Source organism: Lytechinus variegatus, chromosome 3 (assembly GCF_018143015.1).
Source record: "Lytechinus variegatus isolate NC3 chromosome 3, Lvar_3.0, whole genome shotgun sequence".
In the NCBI taxonomy this organism is placed as follows: domain Eukaryota; kingdom Metazoa; phylum Echinodermata; class Echinoidea; order Temnopleuroida; family Toxopneustidae; genus Lytechinus; species Lytechinus variegatus.
Genome location: NC_054742.1, coordinates 59,791,350 through 59,809,957, shown reverse-complemented (window position 1 = coordinate 59,809,957; position 18,608 = coordinate 59,791,350). Strand labels below are relative to the sequence as shown.

General features: G+C 38.0%; 1 protein-coding gene across 5 annotated transcripts in view; it reads left to right on the top strand.

Annotated features, from left to right (window-relative positions):
• LOC121411532 (cAMP-regulated phosphoprotein 21-like) overlaps nucleotides 1-17,462 on the top strand; it is a 97,740-nt gene extending 80,278 nt beyond the window's left edge. For 3 of the 5 annotated variants that reach the window (XM_041604309.1, XM_041604310.1, XM_041604311.1), the window contains 11 exons: nucleotides 444-584; nucleotides 2,281-2,386; nucleotides 6,387-6,497; nucleotides 7,325-7,625; nucleotides 8,050-8,508; nucleotides 9,243-9,418; nucleotides 10,636-10,815; nucleotides 13,658-14,122; nucleotides 14,617-15,475; nucleotides 15,747-15,851; nucleotides 16,147-17,462. In XM_041604309.1, coding sequence (XP_041460243.1) covers nucleotides 444-584; nucleotides 2,281-2,386; nucleotides 6,387-6,497; nucleotides 7,325-7,625; nucleotides 8,050-8,508; nucleotides 9,243-9,418; nucleotides 10,636-10,815; nucleotides 13,658-14,122; nucleotides 14,617-15,475; nucleotides 15,747-15,851; nucleotides 16,147-16,493 — 3,250 coding nt within the window. In that variant the 3' untranslated portion in view covers nucleotides 16,494-17,462. The remainder of the gene's footprint in view (nucleotides 1-443; nucleotides 585-2,280; nucleotides 2,387-6,386; nucleotides 6,498-7,324; nucleotides 7,626-8,049; nucleotides 8,509-9,242; nucleotides 9,419-10,635; nucleotides 10,816-13,657; nucleotides 14,123-14,616; nucleotides 15,476-15,746; nucleotides 15,852-16,146) is intronic. The other 2 variants (XM_041604312.1, XM_041604313.1) reach the window with 2 other exon arrangements.
• Nucleotides 17,463-18,608: the final 1,146 nt, after the last annotated feature.

Here is an 18,608-nt window from a genome sequence, read left to right as displayed (position 1 = left end):
ATATTAGAAGGGGGGGGGGAGTTTCACTAAGATTTTAATCTGACTAAAAACTTGCACTTAAATCCCCTTGTTAAATTTGTATAATGCACCATCAATGAGATTACATGTTAAATATTATGTGTAAATTGGCACTCATTTATAACTTTTACTCTTTGTGTATCACCTCCAAGATATTATAATGCTTTGATTTTTATTTAGTTTTTCATTTATTTAGAAAATTTAAAGGCACTATTTTGAGGATGGTTCTGTATTCATTTCCCCTCTTACACACGTTTGATCATATAATTGTCATCTAATTATTTAGGTTTTAAACATTTCTAAACTGTCTTTGATGTATTTTGTAAATTAAGATTTGATATAAAAAAGAAGGTCACTATGAAAAAAGTAGGGTATACTGGCTCTCATGTAATTTTTTTTCTCTCTCTCTCCATTTCTTTTGGCAGTGAGCACATGCTCAAGTTCCCACCCATGACGTCCTATCATCGGATGATTGTCCACAGAGTGGCCGCCTACTTTGGACTAGATCACAATGTGGATCAATCAGGGAAGGCTGTGGTTGTCAACAAGACACCAAACACAAGAATGTAAGTTTCAAATGGTCACTGCTATAAAATCACATTAAAGCAAATACTTTAATGGGGGATAGGAAAAGTTCAATGCGATAACTGCAGTTTGATGTAACCTAGTCTCATATAATTTTTTGTGTATGAAACTAGCATGAATCCCATCCCAGTATGCCTATTGATTGTTAGGTCAAAAGGTCAAGGTCACAGTGACATATTTTCATCTTACCCTTCTGCAGTCCTTGTAAATGTGATTACTTCAGTTTAACTTGACCTAGGCTTATAATTTTAAGTATATATAATTATTATATAATTTGGTGTGTATGATACTAGTATGGGTCCCAGGAAGCCTATTGATTTTGAGGGCAAAAGGTAAAGGTCACACTTACATGTTTTCATCTTACCCTTCTGAAGTCCTTGTAAACATGATAACTTCAGTTTAACTTAACCTAGGCTCATATTATTTGGTGTGTATGATATGAGCACGGATCCCAGGAAGCCTAACGATTTTGAGGTCAAAGGTCAAGGTCTCACTGATATGTTTTCATCTTACCCTTGTGAAGTCCTTGTAAACGTGATAACTTCAGTTTAACTTAACCTAGGCTTATATAATTTGGTTTATGATACTAGCATGGATCCTAGGAAGCCTATTGATTTTGAGGTTAAAAAAAAGGTCAAAATCACAGTGACATGTTTTCATCTTACCCTTCTAAAGTCCTTGTTAGCATGATAACTTTAGTTGAACTTAATCTAGGCTCATATAAATTGGTGTGTATGATGCTAGCATAGATCCTAACAATTCTATTGATTTTGTGGTCAGAAGGTCAAAGGTGAAGTCGCCACCTTCCACTTTTCTTGCTTGACCAATAACTCAATTTTCCACTTTACAAGCGGGCGTGTTATGTGTTTGCCTTAGCGACACTCTTGTTTTTTTTACATAAAATTACATAAATGCATATATATTTTATGTGGGGAAATGGAAAAGCCTGGTTTCGAAAGGTAATTCACTCCTCAGAATATTCAGACTGTTAAAAAAAAGACACCTATTAAAAATAAACAGGAATTCATGTCTGTCAATATTAAAAGCCAATACTGTACATGGATAAGGAAAAGTTCATATTAAAATAAAGTTGTTGATGTGAATTCACTTTTGAAAGCCAATACTTGGGTGAGAGAAGAAAGAAAATTGATTTCAAAAGGTTGAATATCCCCTTCTGATAAAACTTGTGTTATGGACATGGACCAGTCAAAGAAGGCTAAAGTTGTCAACAAGACACCAAACCCATTTACACAAATCATAAACTTACTAAAAATGTATGTTACTTTATGAAATGCGTTTCTACAGAATGAAGGTTTCTTGGGCAGCATAAATGTAACACTGATTTTAAACTTGTATAAGTTACATCATTACAAAAGACACATTTGAGGTTTAATCTGGAGGGCAACATGATATGGTGCTCTTTTTTTTAATCGCACATGCCAGTTTTACCTCTCCTTCTTGGTCAACAGTGCATTTACCTAAAAAAACAACACCCAAAACATGAACAGTTCTCTGTAGAAGTGCATTTGCAATGAACGTTTCAAAACGCTCATTCTGTCCTTGCCAAGTAAGCAGTAACAAACCCTTATTCTTATATCTTTTAATGAGGAGTGAATTTACATGTACATTAATGCTATATAGTGTGCTGATTCTGATATTGTGTGGTTGTTTCACCAGACCTGAGCAGAAGTTCCGGGAACACATCAAAGAAGAGCCTTTAGAAAGCACAGCAAAGAAGATACTTAAAAGAGATACCACTAGCTTTGATGACAAGGATGATGAGGTAAGGGAGCAAGTGATAAAGAGTAAGGAGAGGACACAAAGAAAACAATGTGGGAGTGGGAGAGTCAAAAATAGAAGAAGAAAGAGGATGATGGAAGAGAAAGAGGAGGAGGAGAAGAACAAGAGGAGAAGAAGAACAGGAAGAAGAAAAGGAGGAGGAGGAGTAGAAGAAGAAGAGGAGCAGAAGAAGACGGAGAGGGAAGAGGGAGGATGAGGAGGGAGGGGAGGAGGAGGATAAGAAGAGCAAGAGAAGAGGGAAAGGAAGTGGGGAAAAGAAATGGGACAAGAGGAAGAAGATGGGGGGAAAAAGGAGAAGGGAAGGGAGACAAGGAGAGGGAGGGAAAACATAGGAAGCAGGATGAGGAAAAGAAGAACAATGAAAGAGAAGAGAAGAGGTGGAGAGGTGGAAGATGAGGGGAAGAAAGAAGGAGACATGAAAATGGAAACCAAAGAGAAATATAAACTTAAATTTAAAAAAGTGTATAGGGCCAGATCAGTGAAGATCAGGTTACCTCATATCTGCCACATCTCCAAAACACATTAAAAAAAAACCTTATGACTAGTACAAGTCCGAGTACTAGTACTTGGGAGTGTTACATCAACAGTTTTTTTCTTGACAAGTTATCAGATCTGACAACTTTCATGATTTTAATTGACTGTGAAACAGTGTTTGATAAAACAAACTTTGTTACATATAACGTCTGACAAGTCCTTTAATGGAATGCCTGGTGTAAGATACACACATGAATAAGAATTACTTCATTTTGTTCATAGAGAAGTGAGTAAAGTTCAATTCATCCAGGGATTTATTATAGGATTCATGGTGATAGTTTTTGAGTCATTTGGAGAATTCATCAAAAAGAATTATTCAGAAGAAATATATTATGCAGTCATATTTAATGCTTGCCAGGTGAAGATTTTTTTGTCTCGCCCACCGGAAGTGAAGGCAAGACTAAGGGATCCAAATGTTGTCCGTTTGTTGTCAAATGTTGTCCGTCCATCACAAACATTATGACACATAACTTAGCAACAATAAGTCACTTTTCAACCATACTTGGATTGTAGGTGTACTTCGTGAACCTGTATGTTATGGTGCAGTCGCAGGTCACTTGTATTAATGGTCAAAGGTCATTTTCAGGTCAACATAAGATGTACTTTGGAGACCTGTATGTCATGGTTCAATCAGAGGTCACATGGTAAGGTCAAAGGTCATTTTCAGGTAAACATTAAAGTTTATGTGCAAGACTCTCTTAAGAAATATAAACTCCACAACTGTATGTCACTTTAACCCTAAATAGACTGGGCTATTTCGACGCCTAAGAAGACTGGGGGGGGGGCTGATTCAGCCCCCCCTTATTATCTTGCCCGTCGATCGCGCAATCGCGACGAAAATTGGCACACGCGTTACCCATGGCATTATCTACAAAACTATAACATCAAATTCTGCAAAAAATCTCATGTCTCATTAATTATGCTAATATATGCGTAAAATCATAAGTTTGCTCTAATTAATAAAATAATGCCCCAGAAGTGCTAATTTTTGTTTCACATATTGTTGATAGGCATCTGATCAAATTCATTTTAAAAAAATTCAACATCACATGTATTTTCTTATGTATTCTATTGTTTTCTAAATTTCTTATGTATTTCTTTGTTTTTCGAATTTTTTTTGTTAATTGTTTTTTTCAATGAAATTGTTGGGACTTAATATTGACCATAAAAAAGATAAAATTAATTGATTTTAAGCAGTAAAAGGAAAAATAATGTTACATTTATGAATATTGGCTAAAAAACACTATTTGCATTGGATTTGTACACAAATTCACGTTTTTGAGTAATTTTGGGTCTGAATGCACTTCCGAAATGTTGCGTTATTTCGGAAATCGCGTACCCGGGGGTCACAATTTTGGTCTCAAAAGTTGCGCGAGACTTGAAAGTAAAAAGTCATCGAGCGACGCGGTCAAAAACATTTGTGTGGCGGATTTATCGCGAAAAATGTCGAGGGGGGCTGAATCAGCTCCCCCCAGTCTTTTTAGAGTTAAACCAAAGTTGGGTTGTAGATGTACTAGGAGCCTGCATCTCATGCTGCAGTGGGAGGTCACATGGTAAGGTCAAATGTCATTTTGAGGTCAACAATTAGAGTTTACATGCAAGACTTATATGCGAATGTTATTCTATTCCAGTTACATGTATTTCACATTGAACTTTTGATACAATTCTGTTGCGTGCAAATCACAATATTTCAGTTTTTTCACAAGTGGGCAAGACACAACATGGCTTATGCCTTGTGTTGTTATGGTGCTATCTAAAGGCTTGTTTTAAGGGGTGATAGGCGTGAACAGACTATAAAGTGAGCGGGAAGAAATATCAGGGAGTGTTTTTACAAAGATTTATTCCTAAAAAGACTATAAAGGGAGCTCATCCTGAAGGTATCAACCTATTCCAGGCTTGACAAGTAAAGTGATATCATAAAGAAATATACACATTTGATTTGGTTTTGGTTGCGATTTTGACCAAAATACATACACCAGAACAATTTTTTATTCATTTCATACACTCCATTCACGTTTAAGTACATGCATTTTCATATATTGCATTTATGAACTGGAACAGTGACATATCTTTTTTAATTCACCAAAGCATAATAGAGGCTTTAATATCATGAATTGATATATGAAGCTTTCATCAGATGTAGAATTTAAAAATTAGTGTTGAGTTCATTCATCTATCTGTCACTTCATTGCAAGAGTAATGGCCATGTACAATTCACTTATCAGTATTCTCATATAGGAGATTTGTGCATGGAAACCGTAGCATGGTTACTGTGGTGTGCATGTGTAGATAATTTGCAGCTTCTTTTTTCATAATAAATGTGACAAAAGAAAAGTTGTAGCTTATGGACTATGTCATTAAGGGGATTCAAAAATTGATCCAAATGAATAATCCATTTTATTTTGAGAATATTGGAATAAAGGATTTGATGTTTTGCAAGTACTCTAATCTGTCTGTTGCTTCATCATGGTCGAAGAAACAAAATGACTTGATACAATAAGTCAGCAATATGATGTGATTGGCTATCCAGATAATGTGTATTATGGTTGATGAACATTGCACTTAACAAATTCTGTGCATATATATATATATTTGGATGCTTGGATTACAAATAAAGGTAAGTGTACATTGATGACAGAGGCCTTCTCAATGGCAGTTATTATTTATCAGTTACCGGTCAAGTACAGTCTAAGATGAGAGAGAGTCAGAGAGCCAGAAACAGATACCGAGACCAAAGACAATGATGTCCAAGGCCGAATCCGAGGTAGAGATAGAAACTGAGAACGGGACCAGAGACCAAAGACGTTTACGCACAAGACTGTTCCTGAGACCAAAGACATTGATGCCAAGTCCAAGATAGAACCAGAGTGCCAGAGACTAAGACCGACTAATACCAAACATTGGGTACAAGACAGAGACTAAGGCCTTGACAGAGAGAGGGACATCCAATACAGAGTCTGGCAATGAGACATTGATGTTTTTTTCCGGAATCAGCCAAGATGGCGAGATGTTATATGATACCCAATACTGTCCCTTAGCAACAACATAAACAACATTTTAAGGGCAGGGATATTAAGGAGATTTTTTCTGCAAATAGAAATATTCTCTTTAAAAAAGGAACATTTATAGTAAACACCCCTTTAATGAGAATTCGATTTTATTATGGAATTAAGTCGATCATAGCAAATTAGAATTCTGAATAGCACAACTTGTCAAATCATAGATGTAACCACTATCTTGTTGTGATGCTTTTTGTTTTCTGTCTTATGTGAGAGAAAATTTGTCGTTTTCTGTCCTTTTCTTGCAAAAATGCACATTTGCATGATTTCCAAACACATTTGTCTTATTCATATTTTCATTTAAATTCAGAGGTGTGTGTATTATTATTTTCTTCATTTCGATTTTTTTTCCATTTTTCGTTCATTTTTTTTCTGAATGTGTTTTTATAGGGCCGAGATAAGGGCGAATTAAAAGACGATAAAAGGAGCAAGTCTTTTGAAGAGAGGCATGAGGAATATGAGAAAGCAAGAGCCAGAATTTTTAACCAAGAAGTGACTACGGTATGTGCCTTTATAGATTAGTATAGACCTCTAGGAATATCTTGCAAAAAATTTCAACTTTAACAGTAATTAAAAGCAAATGCTCTATAGAAAAAATGATAACATTATTCCAGTCTATACCTGTGGTTTCTGAAGAAAGCAAAACATTAAATTAATGTTCTGCCATTTGCGTAATTAATATGGTATATAAATATAGTGTAGGCAGCACATATTTTTTCAGGGTAAAAAATTTGTTGAATTGGAAACTCTGGTTAACATAAGATTGTAACATTATTTATTTGCATCGCTTTGTGTCAAAAGTTGCATGTTGGTATCAAGATTCACTGATTCTAAATTTGTGTGCATTTACATGTTATTTGCATCTTTTATTTCTGCAGTTATTGTTGCTATTGCATGCTTTGACATTTCCTCAGACAAGCTAATTTCTGCATGCACTCTGAAATATTCAATCATTTTATTCATGAAAACCCACATCCAGTATTTTTTTTTATCTGATCATGTTCTCAACAGTGGGCATGAGTAGTTGATACTAGGTATGTTAGATAGCTGTTACTTATCACCTCTTCGTTAAACAACGGATCCAAGCTTACAGTTCAAAAGACACAAGAGTATCAACCCCTATCATTCAACAAAACAGCCGTGGTACCCACAGCCCTTTGACAAATGATAAGGTTTCTTTTTTTCTATTCAAAATTTTCTGTGGCTTTCCACAGTGCCAGAAGCATTGGACTGTGGGAGCCATGTAAGGAACACAGAAGCATATCTCTTTCTCGCCATCAACGAGAGACTGCCAATGAATTTCACATTGTGTTTTTCTTTGACTGTAGCCGGAAGGTTTAACAGTAGAGCCACCCATCAACCGACCAAAGAGCATTCTGCAGGCCACCAGCAGGCAGAACAGTGGCACTTCTGATGATTCCTCATCGTCCCATTGGCAGAAGGATCGCCCATGGAGCAGCGTGGACTCCAGCGGCTCGGAAAGGCCTTCCATCCCTGCCGTCACCAAGGCAAGCAGCTTCGCTGGAAGTCTCTCCCAGAAGGTTCTCCTGAGGACGGACAGTAGCGCCAGTAGTCGATCCAGCAGCAGTTTGGGCAGCAGAGGCAGTCTAGGGAAGCTCCATCCAATGGGTAGGTATAGACTTGGTAGAAGGGATTTTTTTTTACCTGATTGCTAAGAAAGCATGAATGATTGTAGGCAAGCAATCAGAAGACCAAAATCCCATTTTGTCATGTCATATTGATAGATTGATTTCATTTGCCAAGTGACCAAAATATTTTCCATAGCATCAGAATCAGAAAGCTTGAACAGGTAACCCATGAAAGCTTGAAAGCTTATTTCTAGTGGGGTCCTCGAATATTGCTTAGGATAAAGTAAATATAATAGTTTGTAAGATATATGTTATTTTGTATCAATAATTTCATTTTAATGAGGCAAGTGTCTTTCTTTCTATCCTTTCATCAACTAGAAAATCATTCATTGATATTTGCTTTGATTTGAGAAAATGTAACGAGGTGAGACTGTAGCTGTTACTGTTTTCTTTCATTTTACCAGATTCCGTTGATCGTGGAGCAAGTAGCCCACATGGTCAGGTCCGTGGGTTCCCTACTGGCTTCCCTTACCAGCCAACCTTAGGTCCCATCAGCCAGGCACCACCAGTCCCCTCTCAGCTACCCCAGCAGCCTACATCACCTTACTCCTCCCAACCCTCGCTTCAACAAGGCCCTCAGGTCACCTGGACAAGTTCATTCCCCATGTCTGCCGGGGGTCATGCCTTACAGTCACAGCCTCAGCTACACCCTCTGGCAGCTCAGCAGCAGCAACAGCAACAACAGCAGCAACAACATCAAGGGCAGGCCGGTCAACCCCACACCCATACCGGAGTGCCGCTCATCGTACAGCAAGGAGCCATACCGCAGCATGCCGGGCCAGGGATCGGACAGCCGGTGCTCTTTGCAACTTCCAATATTGAGAATGTACCCCCTGGGAGCTTCATCATCAATCCACAAACTGGTAGGTGTTGTTTTGTTTTGCGCTTTTCTATGCTTGCTTGATTGTTTAAATGGGGAGCCAACTTACCAACATTGCATGGGATCTCATTGACTGAGTGTTATAAATAGCTAATCCTTAAATAGACCTTACGATGTGGTTAATAATGAAAAAAAATATATTAGCCTATAATTTTATTTGTATAAAGAAAACCAGATGTTTTGAGAGGAAAAGTATGAACTTTGCTCCTTGGTATCATAGATGTTGCAGTATGAATGTCTTGAATAGTAAATTGGTGTATGATCATCCAAGTGGGCCTGTATTACAAGACTACATTGCTCAGAATCTTGCATTATAGGTTAAAAACCTGGGGGGTGTTTCACAAAGATTTAAGTATGACTTAGGTCGCAATTAAATGTTGACGCGTACATGATATGCAACGCGCAATCTTATTGATCAATACGCAGTAGTGCGCGTCCTCTTGGCATGATCTGACCAATGCTGTCATGCCTTTTATACTGCTCGCAACTAGACATTTAAGTGCGACTCTAAGTCATACTTAAATCTTTGTGAAACACCCCCCTGGCCATATTTTAGAAGTAGAGCACGTGAAGTGATGCGAGACAAGGCTGCTTGTCTGTATCCACTTTAAAACTTTCACCGGTCTGATCCTGTTATTTATTTATTTTTTCAATTGGTGATCCACTTGGGTTATATTCCCCCTTTGATTTTTAACTTTTTTTTCCGTGCTGATACAGGTTCTCCATTCCTGAATCAAGATGGCACCCCGATGGTAGTCCAAGCCCCCGCCCACGCTCAACCCCCATCGTCCAATCAGCTGCAGGCTAATGCATCGGGCCACTCCCTTCCTACCCAGACTGGCCCACAGCTAGCAGCCAGCCAGGGAAGCTTAGTTCAACATAGCCAACCTATGGTAAGTTCTATTTCCATTGATTATCATTCACTCAGCCATTAAAAAGAGGGAAATTGACAGTAATGGATATTAAATATGTACTTGTCCCCAGTCTTATTTAAACAGGGTAGCCTCCTCTTTGAAAATACTACTATCACTGAGGGCCCTGTACAATAGAAACAGAATATACTGAATAACTTGTAAGAAATAACATTGCAAATATAAGCTTGATTTTAGGTAGTATGAAATAGACGAAAAGCAAATGGCTTTTGACTATGATTTTACACATGAAGAAATAACCATAACAGGTCAGTTTAATATTTAAAAAAAGGGATAAGAGGGTATACATGTAAATAAAATAGAAAAAATGGTCCCCTTTGAGCCTGCCTGCTATAGTGACATTCTTTCTCTCACAGAGGCATGTAAGCTTTCATAACCATTTCAGAAAGTATTGCACAACCTTATTGCAGAAACAATTTTAACATAACTTCATGGTTTTCATAAGTCTTAAACTTAAGCCCACACATTCTGACAATGTCTTTTTGATAAACATAAGTATTTGATAGGAAATCAAGAGCACTGGAATTTTTGTTTGTAAGATTTTAGTTGACAATAAAATGTCTTACAGGATTCTAGTGTATTGTAGTCCCTGATATTGATAAAAGCAGCCACTGTTCTTGTCTCTTTGATTTGATATTTCATTGGCTGTGTACATGAAATGTTGCTGAGCTTTTTATTACACCATGTCTGAATGAGATCCCAAGAAGAGTAGTTTTATACATGCTCGTTTTTGTTATTCAATCATATGCTTTCATGACACATCACCATTTTTTTCATATATAGTGTCACAGCCATGATAATGAGTGATGAAATAGTATTTACTTTGGAAATGTGTGACCTCATTTAAAATGATGAAAGTTTTTTGTACTATTTATGATTTTTTATTTGTCATTCTATTTTTGAAGCCACATCTTTATAATTGAATCAAGAACATTTTCAAATTTGTTAGTTGTAAAGTGATCTTGTTGTGTGAGCATATTTATCAACCGGTTTCATATAATTGTTGGCTATAAATATTAGATCAACTTATATACTACTTATCTTTCACTTAATTAATGGCATGTATAAAGTCATGTGCCAGGGGATTCACACTCAGCCATTACTTAATAACCACACCATGAATTGCACTTGATGGGTTCGTTGATAACAGGTAGTAACTCCTTCACTCATTATACCAGGTTTCCTCCTCCACCCATCCCGCCCTACTGGGCTATGGCCATTCTGTAGTCGGAGCCGGCGGGGTGGGGGGTTTTGGACATACCCCCAGCCAGGGGGGTATTCACCCATCCTCCTACCAGGCACATCAGCACCATACCCAGCAGCAGACCGCAGCAATGGTCCCACACCAGCACTCTGGGGTAGGGGCATGTTGCTTTGGATGGTCATGTGTGTAGTTATACTTGCTACCAACGTCATGCTCGGCTTTTCGTGTTGTTTTTGTTTCGTGCACCTGTTAAAGGGGAAGTTCCCATCAAGCTGGTTTTGATTAAAAGCAGAGAAATTAAATAAGAGAAAGCTATTAATAGGTTTGATGATAATTCATCAAGAATCAAACAAATTTTTAAGTTCAGTGTCACATGCAAGCACACCCCCCATACATCATTGAATGTGAATTCCATAAATTGCTTTTATTTAAAAGTTCATCTTTATGAATTTTTCATTAAAAGATTATCTTTATGAATTATTAAATGGCAAAGTAAAATCATATTGAATTTTCTGAGAAAATTAGCTATTCACATGTGATGTGACAGTCACAAAAATCAGAACTCCATAATTGACCTTTTCTCTGATCAATTTTCCCCAAATATTTACGAACATGCTTCTTTATATATTTGTCTTGATTTTACTGAAATCAACTTGAAATCAGAATGAATTTCCCCTTTAAGTGGGCGGTGCTACTCCCTTCTGATTTTAACTTTAAAGATATTTTTTTTAATATCTAATCGAAATGCATCTTACTATTTGAAGCCAGTGTTATATCCCTGCAAGTATGCAGAGGCCCACAAATAACATTTATCATTTTGGCATCAGTAAGTCCTGATGTAAAAGTCAATTTTGTGTATTGATTGTAAAATTAGGCAAATATGAAGATCAAAGCAAAAGAGTATATTGTGTACAATGTGGAGATTATTTGTACACAGTGTATTTGCTTGATTATCAGAAGGAATTTATGCACTGCTCATTATAAATGTTGCATGGCAGTAGGGTTTGTTTGTATCTTGTAGAATCAATTCCATCATGGTAGCACTGTTTTGATGTCTAAATTGTGTGATTCCTGTAGTTTTCTAATATCTGAATTAGGCCTGAATCATAATATTTGCTCATTGTAAGCCTGGGTCTCTCCTTTTCATTGTGAGCTTGCGTTCAGCTGTGGATTACCCTAACGCAGACAAACACAGTCAAACACAACATGCAGCACAATAAATATACGAGGTCAATAAGCAGACGGGGTTGCCCTGTGTTCGAGCTTGGTACTTTGAATTTTTCAAACATTCGCAACAGACTGCAACCAAAATCTATACGGGCAAAACAAATTCCAGCAGCATCAGTCAGGCATCAATGGAACTACCATCTTGACTCGGGCCTTTGAATAGTTTAGTCTTAAAAAATAGAAATAGAAATGTGTATGGATATGGCAGTATGATAAGTAGTAGTAGTAGTAGTAGCAGTAGTAGTAGTAGTAGTAGTAGTAGTAGTAGTAGTAGCAGCAGCAGCAGCAGCAGTAGTAGTAGTAGTAGTAGTAGTAGCAGCAGTATTAGTAGTAGCAGTAGTTGCAGTAGTAGAAGTAGTAGTAGTAGTAGTAGTAGTAGTAGTAGTAGTAGTAGTAGTAGTAGTAGTAGTAGTAGTAGTAGTAGTAATAGTAGTAGTAGTAGTAGTAGTAGTAGTAGTAGTAGTAGTAGTAGTAGTAGTAGTAGTAGTAGTAGTAGTAGTAGTAGTAGTAGTAGTAGTAGTAGTAGTAGTAGTAGTAGTAGTAGTAGTAGTAGTAGTAGTAGTAGTAGTAGTAGTAGTAGTAGTAGTAGTAGTAGTAGTAGTAGTAGTAGTTGTAGTAGTAGCAGTAGTAGTAGTAGTAGTAGTAGTAGTAGTAGCAGCAGTAGTAGCAGTAGTAGCAGTAGTAGCAGCAGCAGTACCACAGCAGCAGCAGCAGCAGCAGCAGCAGCAGTAGTAGTAGTAGTAGTAGTAGTAGTAGTAGTAGAAGTAGCAGCAGCAGTAGTGAAAAAAAAAATTGTAGAAGATTTTATGGAAATGCTCAAAGATATGATTTACAAATTTTTTAAAGTCATATTTAATATTATATAAATTCCATAAATTCTCTCTTTGTCTCACCTACATTACAGAAGCAATGCTATACGCTGCTTCTCCATTGCATTGATGGCATTGTCGTCAACATGCTATAAGTTTCTTCACGAGTTTTTCCAAGATGTAATTTTTATTTTTATGCAATCGATGACTTCTCTGGACACTGTCCAATATCTGATCATCACGTTTTTATTCCTACGTAAATTGAATTCATTGAATTCTCTTATCAAAATTGAGTTTTCTAGTCCCGGAATGACTTGTTGCACACTGGAAATGTATGGTCCAGTTACAAATACCATTAGAGTTAACATTATCAACTTGTGGATATTACATGTGTTCTTTACTATTTTTTTTCATAAGTGTCAACAGAATTTAACCTTGTAGGAATGTCATACATTTCTAGTGTACATTAGATGTTTAACTGTGATGCATGGGCCCAAACTGAAAACCCTTATTCAATTTGTTTTCCTGCATGCTTTCTTCATTACAGATGAGCTTGTAGCAGCTTTGTTAGAATTAGAGCTAAAGATGTGAAAGCTTTCATTTGTAAAGATCATGGATTTATTGTTAAAAAGAAATGATTTGAATATGTTTAAGTACTTATTATTCAATTGTCTTAAGTTATAATCACTTTCATTTACAGTCATTTGAACTATGTCATTATCATTCAATTGCTTTTTATTGACAAGAATTTAATGAATGTGAAGTGAATGAAAAATGATTAACACATATTTAAAAGTGAGAATAGCAATCTGCATCGTTTGTTCTGTATGAGGTACTGAAACAAAATGGCAAAAAGCACTTATTGCTATTGAACTATTCAGTACATTTGATTTCAGTTGTTTCCAATGTTTCGGCATGATAAATGTATAATTGGGTCTTGTGCCATATTTTCCATGACAGGAGTTTGCTGACATGAGCAGTCAGATGCAGGGTCTTACCCTATCAAGGCAGATATCGGGAGGCGATTCAGAACCAGTACCAAGTGGAAGCCAGCATGTACCTCTAGCGATCCAACAGCAACAGCCGGGTGCAATACCACAGTCCTCTCAGCAACATCCTGGACCACACCCGCAACATCAGCAGCAGCAACAGCAGCAGCAACCCCAACCACCCATCCTCCAGATACAGCCCCAACAAGGTTTGAACCAACCGTTTATGATCAGGCAGGTTGGAGGACCAGGAGGGGGAGGAGGTGGTGGTGGTGGTGGTGGAGGAGCAGGGGGAGGAGGAGCAGGGGGTATTCCTACATCACCACAAGGCATTCATCCACATTCTTCATCAGCTCAACAACCCCCTTCGCATCACCAAGGGCCGCAGCCTCAAGGCATCGGACAACAACAAGGCATTCCGCAATCACACCAACAGGTGCGTCCAACATGTCCTCAAGTCTGATAGACTGTAGGGGCATTGCATGACCTGGCAACCAATTTTTGCCATCATTTTCATTCTCCAGTCGCCCTCACAATGTCGCTTAGCCTAATGCCTGTCCACTCCCGGATGTGGTCTTTCTGTTTGCTTTTCCTTCTCAGCTCAGTGCCCTGTAAGAATGTTTTCTTCGAGCCCTGATGATTTTGAGATGTGTCCTTGATCTTGTCTTTTGTATTGATAAATATTTAAGTATTGAATATATATAGACACTGAAATATAATAATCATTTGATGAAGATGGATCTGAGATATACATGCAATTTAGATTTGACCAAAGACTTCATTTGTAATCTGTGTAGTTGTAGAGTTATTTGTCAGATCTCTATGTCCTTTCTAATGAATTGATTTTCAATGCAACTCCATCAACTTATATTTGTACTCTCTGTATATATTTTGTAGTTTTATTTTCTGTCCTTGTTCTTTTACTTGTAGGTTTTATATAGTGGTCAGCCACAGCAAGCTGCAGCGTACAGAGCATCCTCAGCTTCCCAGCTTTACAACCCCCAAGCCGTCCAAGGTATGCCCCCGTCCCAAGCCCATGGTCAGCATCCAGTTTCTAGCAGCCAACCACCCCAGCTTGTCCAGCCCACGGGGGGCATCATGTACCCTTCTAACCAGCAAGGCGGTGCTACTACACCCCAAGGGTTCTACACAGCGCAAGGTTTCCCTGGCATGGGGATGATGTCTCCTCAACAACCGCCCGGCCAACAGCCAGGACAGCCCCAAATCGTTTACCAGTCACCTATGGACCAGCCCTCTAGCTCTTCCCACCAGGGTGTACCAGTACTCTATCAGTCTCAGATGCACCAGGGTGGGGGTGCCCCTCCTCATTATGGCCCCACCCTGCCTAGCCCAGGGGATGTGCCAAGGTCTACCTCACCGAGCTCCCAGCAAATCCATCATGGCTTGCCCATGACAGTGGTTGTTGGCCAGCAGCAGCAGCAGCAACAACAACAGCAACAACTGTTGGGTCAAGGGCCCGGTATGCTAGGTAGCCAACGTCCCCAATCCCCACAGATCATTGGCCCTGGTGTGTCATATCCCCAGTCTGTGCCTTCTACTGGTCCAGGGAGCACAGGTGCTGGTGGTCCAGGCCTTCTATCGCAGATGGGATACAACCCATTACAGCAGAGGAGAGGACTTAGTCTAGAACAGCACGGTGTCAGGTCAAGGGATTTATATGCACCAGGTATTGGTGTTGGTATGCTACCTCAAGGAATACATAGCCCTGGAACATCACCGTCACAGAGTCCTGGACCTCCTCTACCAAGACCTGGCATTCAAGACAAAGGTACATTCTGCCGTTTCTCAAAGTATTTAGATTTTCTCATGAAGTATTTATTTCTTCTTTGCATTTCAAATAAGAATCCCTATTTCCCCCCCCCCGCAACATTTCTTTCAACTGACAATCTGCACATTAATCCAGACCTAAGACTTAGCTATAAACTTATCTCTCATCAAAATGCTTACATTATGTGAACAAGAACCCTGGTAATGCTGAATGATGCCTTCCTTACTTTTGAATTTATTTTTTTTTGGTCAATTTTATGATCAACGTGCAGGTATCAGGCCTTCAAAATCATCCAAGCAATCCAAAGCTCCCAGGAGACAACGTAAAGTGCAACAAGGAGATAGTTTAATGGTCTCAGAGAGTCTAGAATCACATGGTGAGGCACTCATAGATTATCATTCTTGGGTTCAAATTTAGTCAGGCTTTTATATCCTTAACTATTTATAGCTTTCAGCAGATATGTTTGCAAATTTTTAAAAGGATTGTATGTCCATACTTAAACAGCAATAACAAATATATTAAGTGAAACTTTATGATGTCTCAAGTTGCTGATTCTACATGTATGGGAATTCAAATTTAGAAAATTCAAAGATAAATCAGTGATAAGAAGGACAATATACTATTAAGTCCAGTTTGATATCACAGTCTTATTTTTCTCTTTTGTAACCTAGGTCCATCCGAGATATTAGAAGTATGTACATTATCAGGTGATACCACATGCGGTGCCCTATTGGCCAGCCTAGATGACCTTTTACGAGTAGGAGCCGACCTCCGCTGGCTGCCCAACAATACTCCAGCCTCCCAGGCTCTGCAGTCTCACCAAGTAGACTCTGCTGACAGATGCTCAAACTACGTGGTACTAGCTATATTCCCAGTCCCCGAAGCCGCGCAGAGCGCCCTCGGTCGACCTCTCCACCCCAATTACGTTCTTCGGCCGCCCGAACGAGACCACTCGATGCGGTTATCGCTTGCCTCTTCACCGTCATCGTCGTCGTCACCGCTGCCACCTATATCATAACCACACTGTACCCTGCATGCCTAGGACATTTGTATACACACCTAGAAGTCTTTGTCAGTGAATTTCTTGTCTTAAATCATCTGTTTTCATTGTTCGTTATGTCCCTTTTTCATGTGTAATCACTCATTGTGCAAGTTGTATGAGCAACACAGCTTCCTTACGATGGCAAGATTAGATTGATTTTCCTTGACAAATTTCTTTTCTGCAAATAAATTGCATTCAAACAAATCATTATTTCAATTGAAGTAACTAACCATACAAAGTTGATTCTAAACCTATTGATAAAAATAGTTATAGGCTGTTCTATATAAAAATGTCCCTTGAAATAATGAATTAATATGCTGTTCTCCATCAGTCCTAGTTAGCTAAATCCTGAGATTATTATATTCAGATCATTTATCTTCAGGATTTATGTATTTTTTACATTAAAAAAATTTATTCATTTATTAAATTAGATTAATAGACATTTGTTTAGGTCTTTTGTTCATTTGTTTAATTCTTTTCATTTTTTTCTCTCTTTTATTCACTATATTAAAGGGGTGTCATTTTTGTTGATGGTCTTAGCAGTATTGTAAGTTCATACTGGAATGATATGTATCTGTTCTGATCATTTAATCCAAGCCCTTTACCAAAGTATATTATGGAGAACCAAAGACAAATAGGTGTACAACTCAGTGTAAGGGTACTTTGTGTTCGGGGATCTATATAGCACAAATATATCTATGCTTTTACTCCTGAAATTTATCATAGAATTTGAACAGTGCTACATGTTTTTGATAATCAAGTGTAATGAATACTCGCTGATAAAATAATGAAACGATTGAATAATCACCCTGTAATACCATTAACCATTGTAGGTCCTCTCATGTTTATATCTTTTGTATATCCAGTTGCGATGTGTGATTTTAGCCTACCTCTTCGTAATAATTTATGCACCAAATCTAACTTACACATGATAAATATCGGCTAGCTAAACAGAAGTTTGGCTTGGTGGCATTGAAAGAGGCAATTTTGGCTGACGTTTATTTTATACTTTTGTATGCAAAGGGAAAAGATTCATTTGCATCTTGCATTTACCGTGTTATCCAATAATTTGTGTGAATTGGAGAAGAAAAGGGATGATATGCAATACAATTGTAGTTAAGAGAAAGAGTTAGGAGTACTTTAGGCCAATATTATTGCTCTAAATAAGTCTTTACTCAATTTAGGGATAATGAATTTTATAAGGTCTTGAAGACGACAAGAACACACTTGTCGAAACGTCAAAATTGGGTAGTCCTTTCAGGACCAACACTTGCCCAAGAAAGATACATGGTGTACCATGACACCTCCTACACTGAGGTCCTACATGTAATGTAAAATGGGTAGGCTACTGAGTACTAGGAGACAACATTTAGAATTCCCTGAGAAGTAAAATGCAATCTCAAGGAAATCAAGATAAGAAGAGATTCTGTAATGAATTAGTTTACAGAAGAAAGAATCGAAAGCTGTCTTCTTTGGGATCTGGAAATAATTTGGGTTTCTATCCATGGTTTGTAATGTGATCTATTTCCTCCTCTCTATCTTACTATTCAGTCCATCTTAGTAAGATCTGGGCTCCGTAACACAAAGGTTTGTGATGAATTGCACATATGAAAGAATCGCACTGATTGGTCCCTGGTCAGTATTTTAAACCTAATGCGCGTGTAACATTGATATTGATTGGTCAGTTCATTTAGCGATTGATCGCTAATCTTTGTGTTACGGAGCCCAGGTGGGTCTTTCTTAAGCTCTTCATAAATTATGAGTGACTGGAAGAATGACTAGTGACCCTTTCTTCAGAACTGAATAGCACCAATAGAAGTTTGGTGTGTATCATTTATCACAAGAAAGGATCGACAGTTGTTTGTTTATTCGCTCGTAACTTACAAACAGATTTATGAAACACCCATGTGGACTACGACAAACAAAAAGACACAAGAAAAATTCCCGGAATGCGTTTGAGAGTAGTAAATCTATTACTGGTGGGTGTTTCATAAAGCTGTTCACAAGTTAAGAGCAACTTTAAGAACGACTGGTGAACCTTATGGTAAATGGTATACTCATTGGTGATGGTTAAGCGCGCAAGAAAGGATC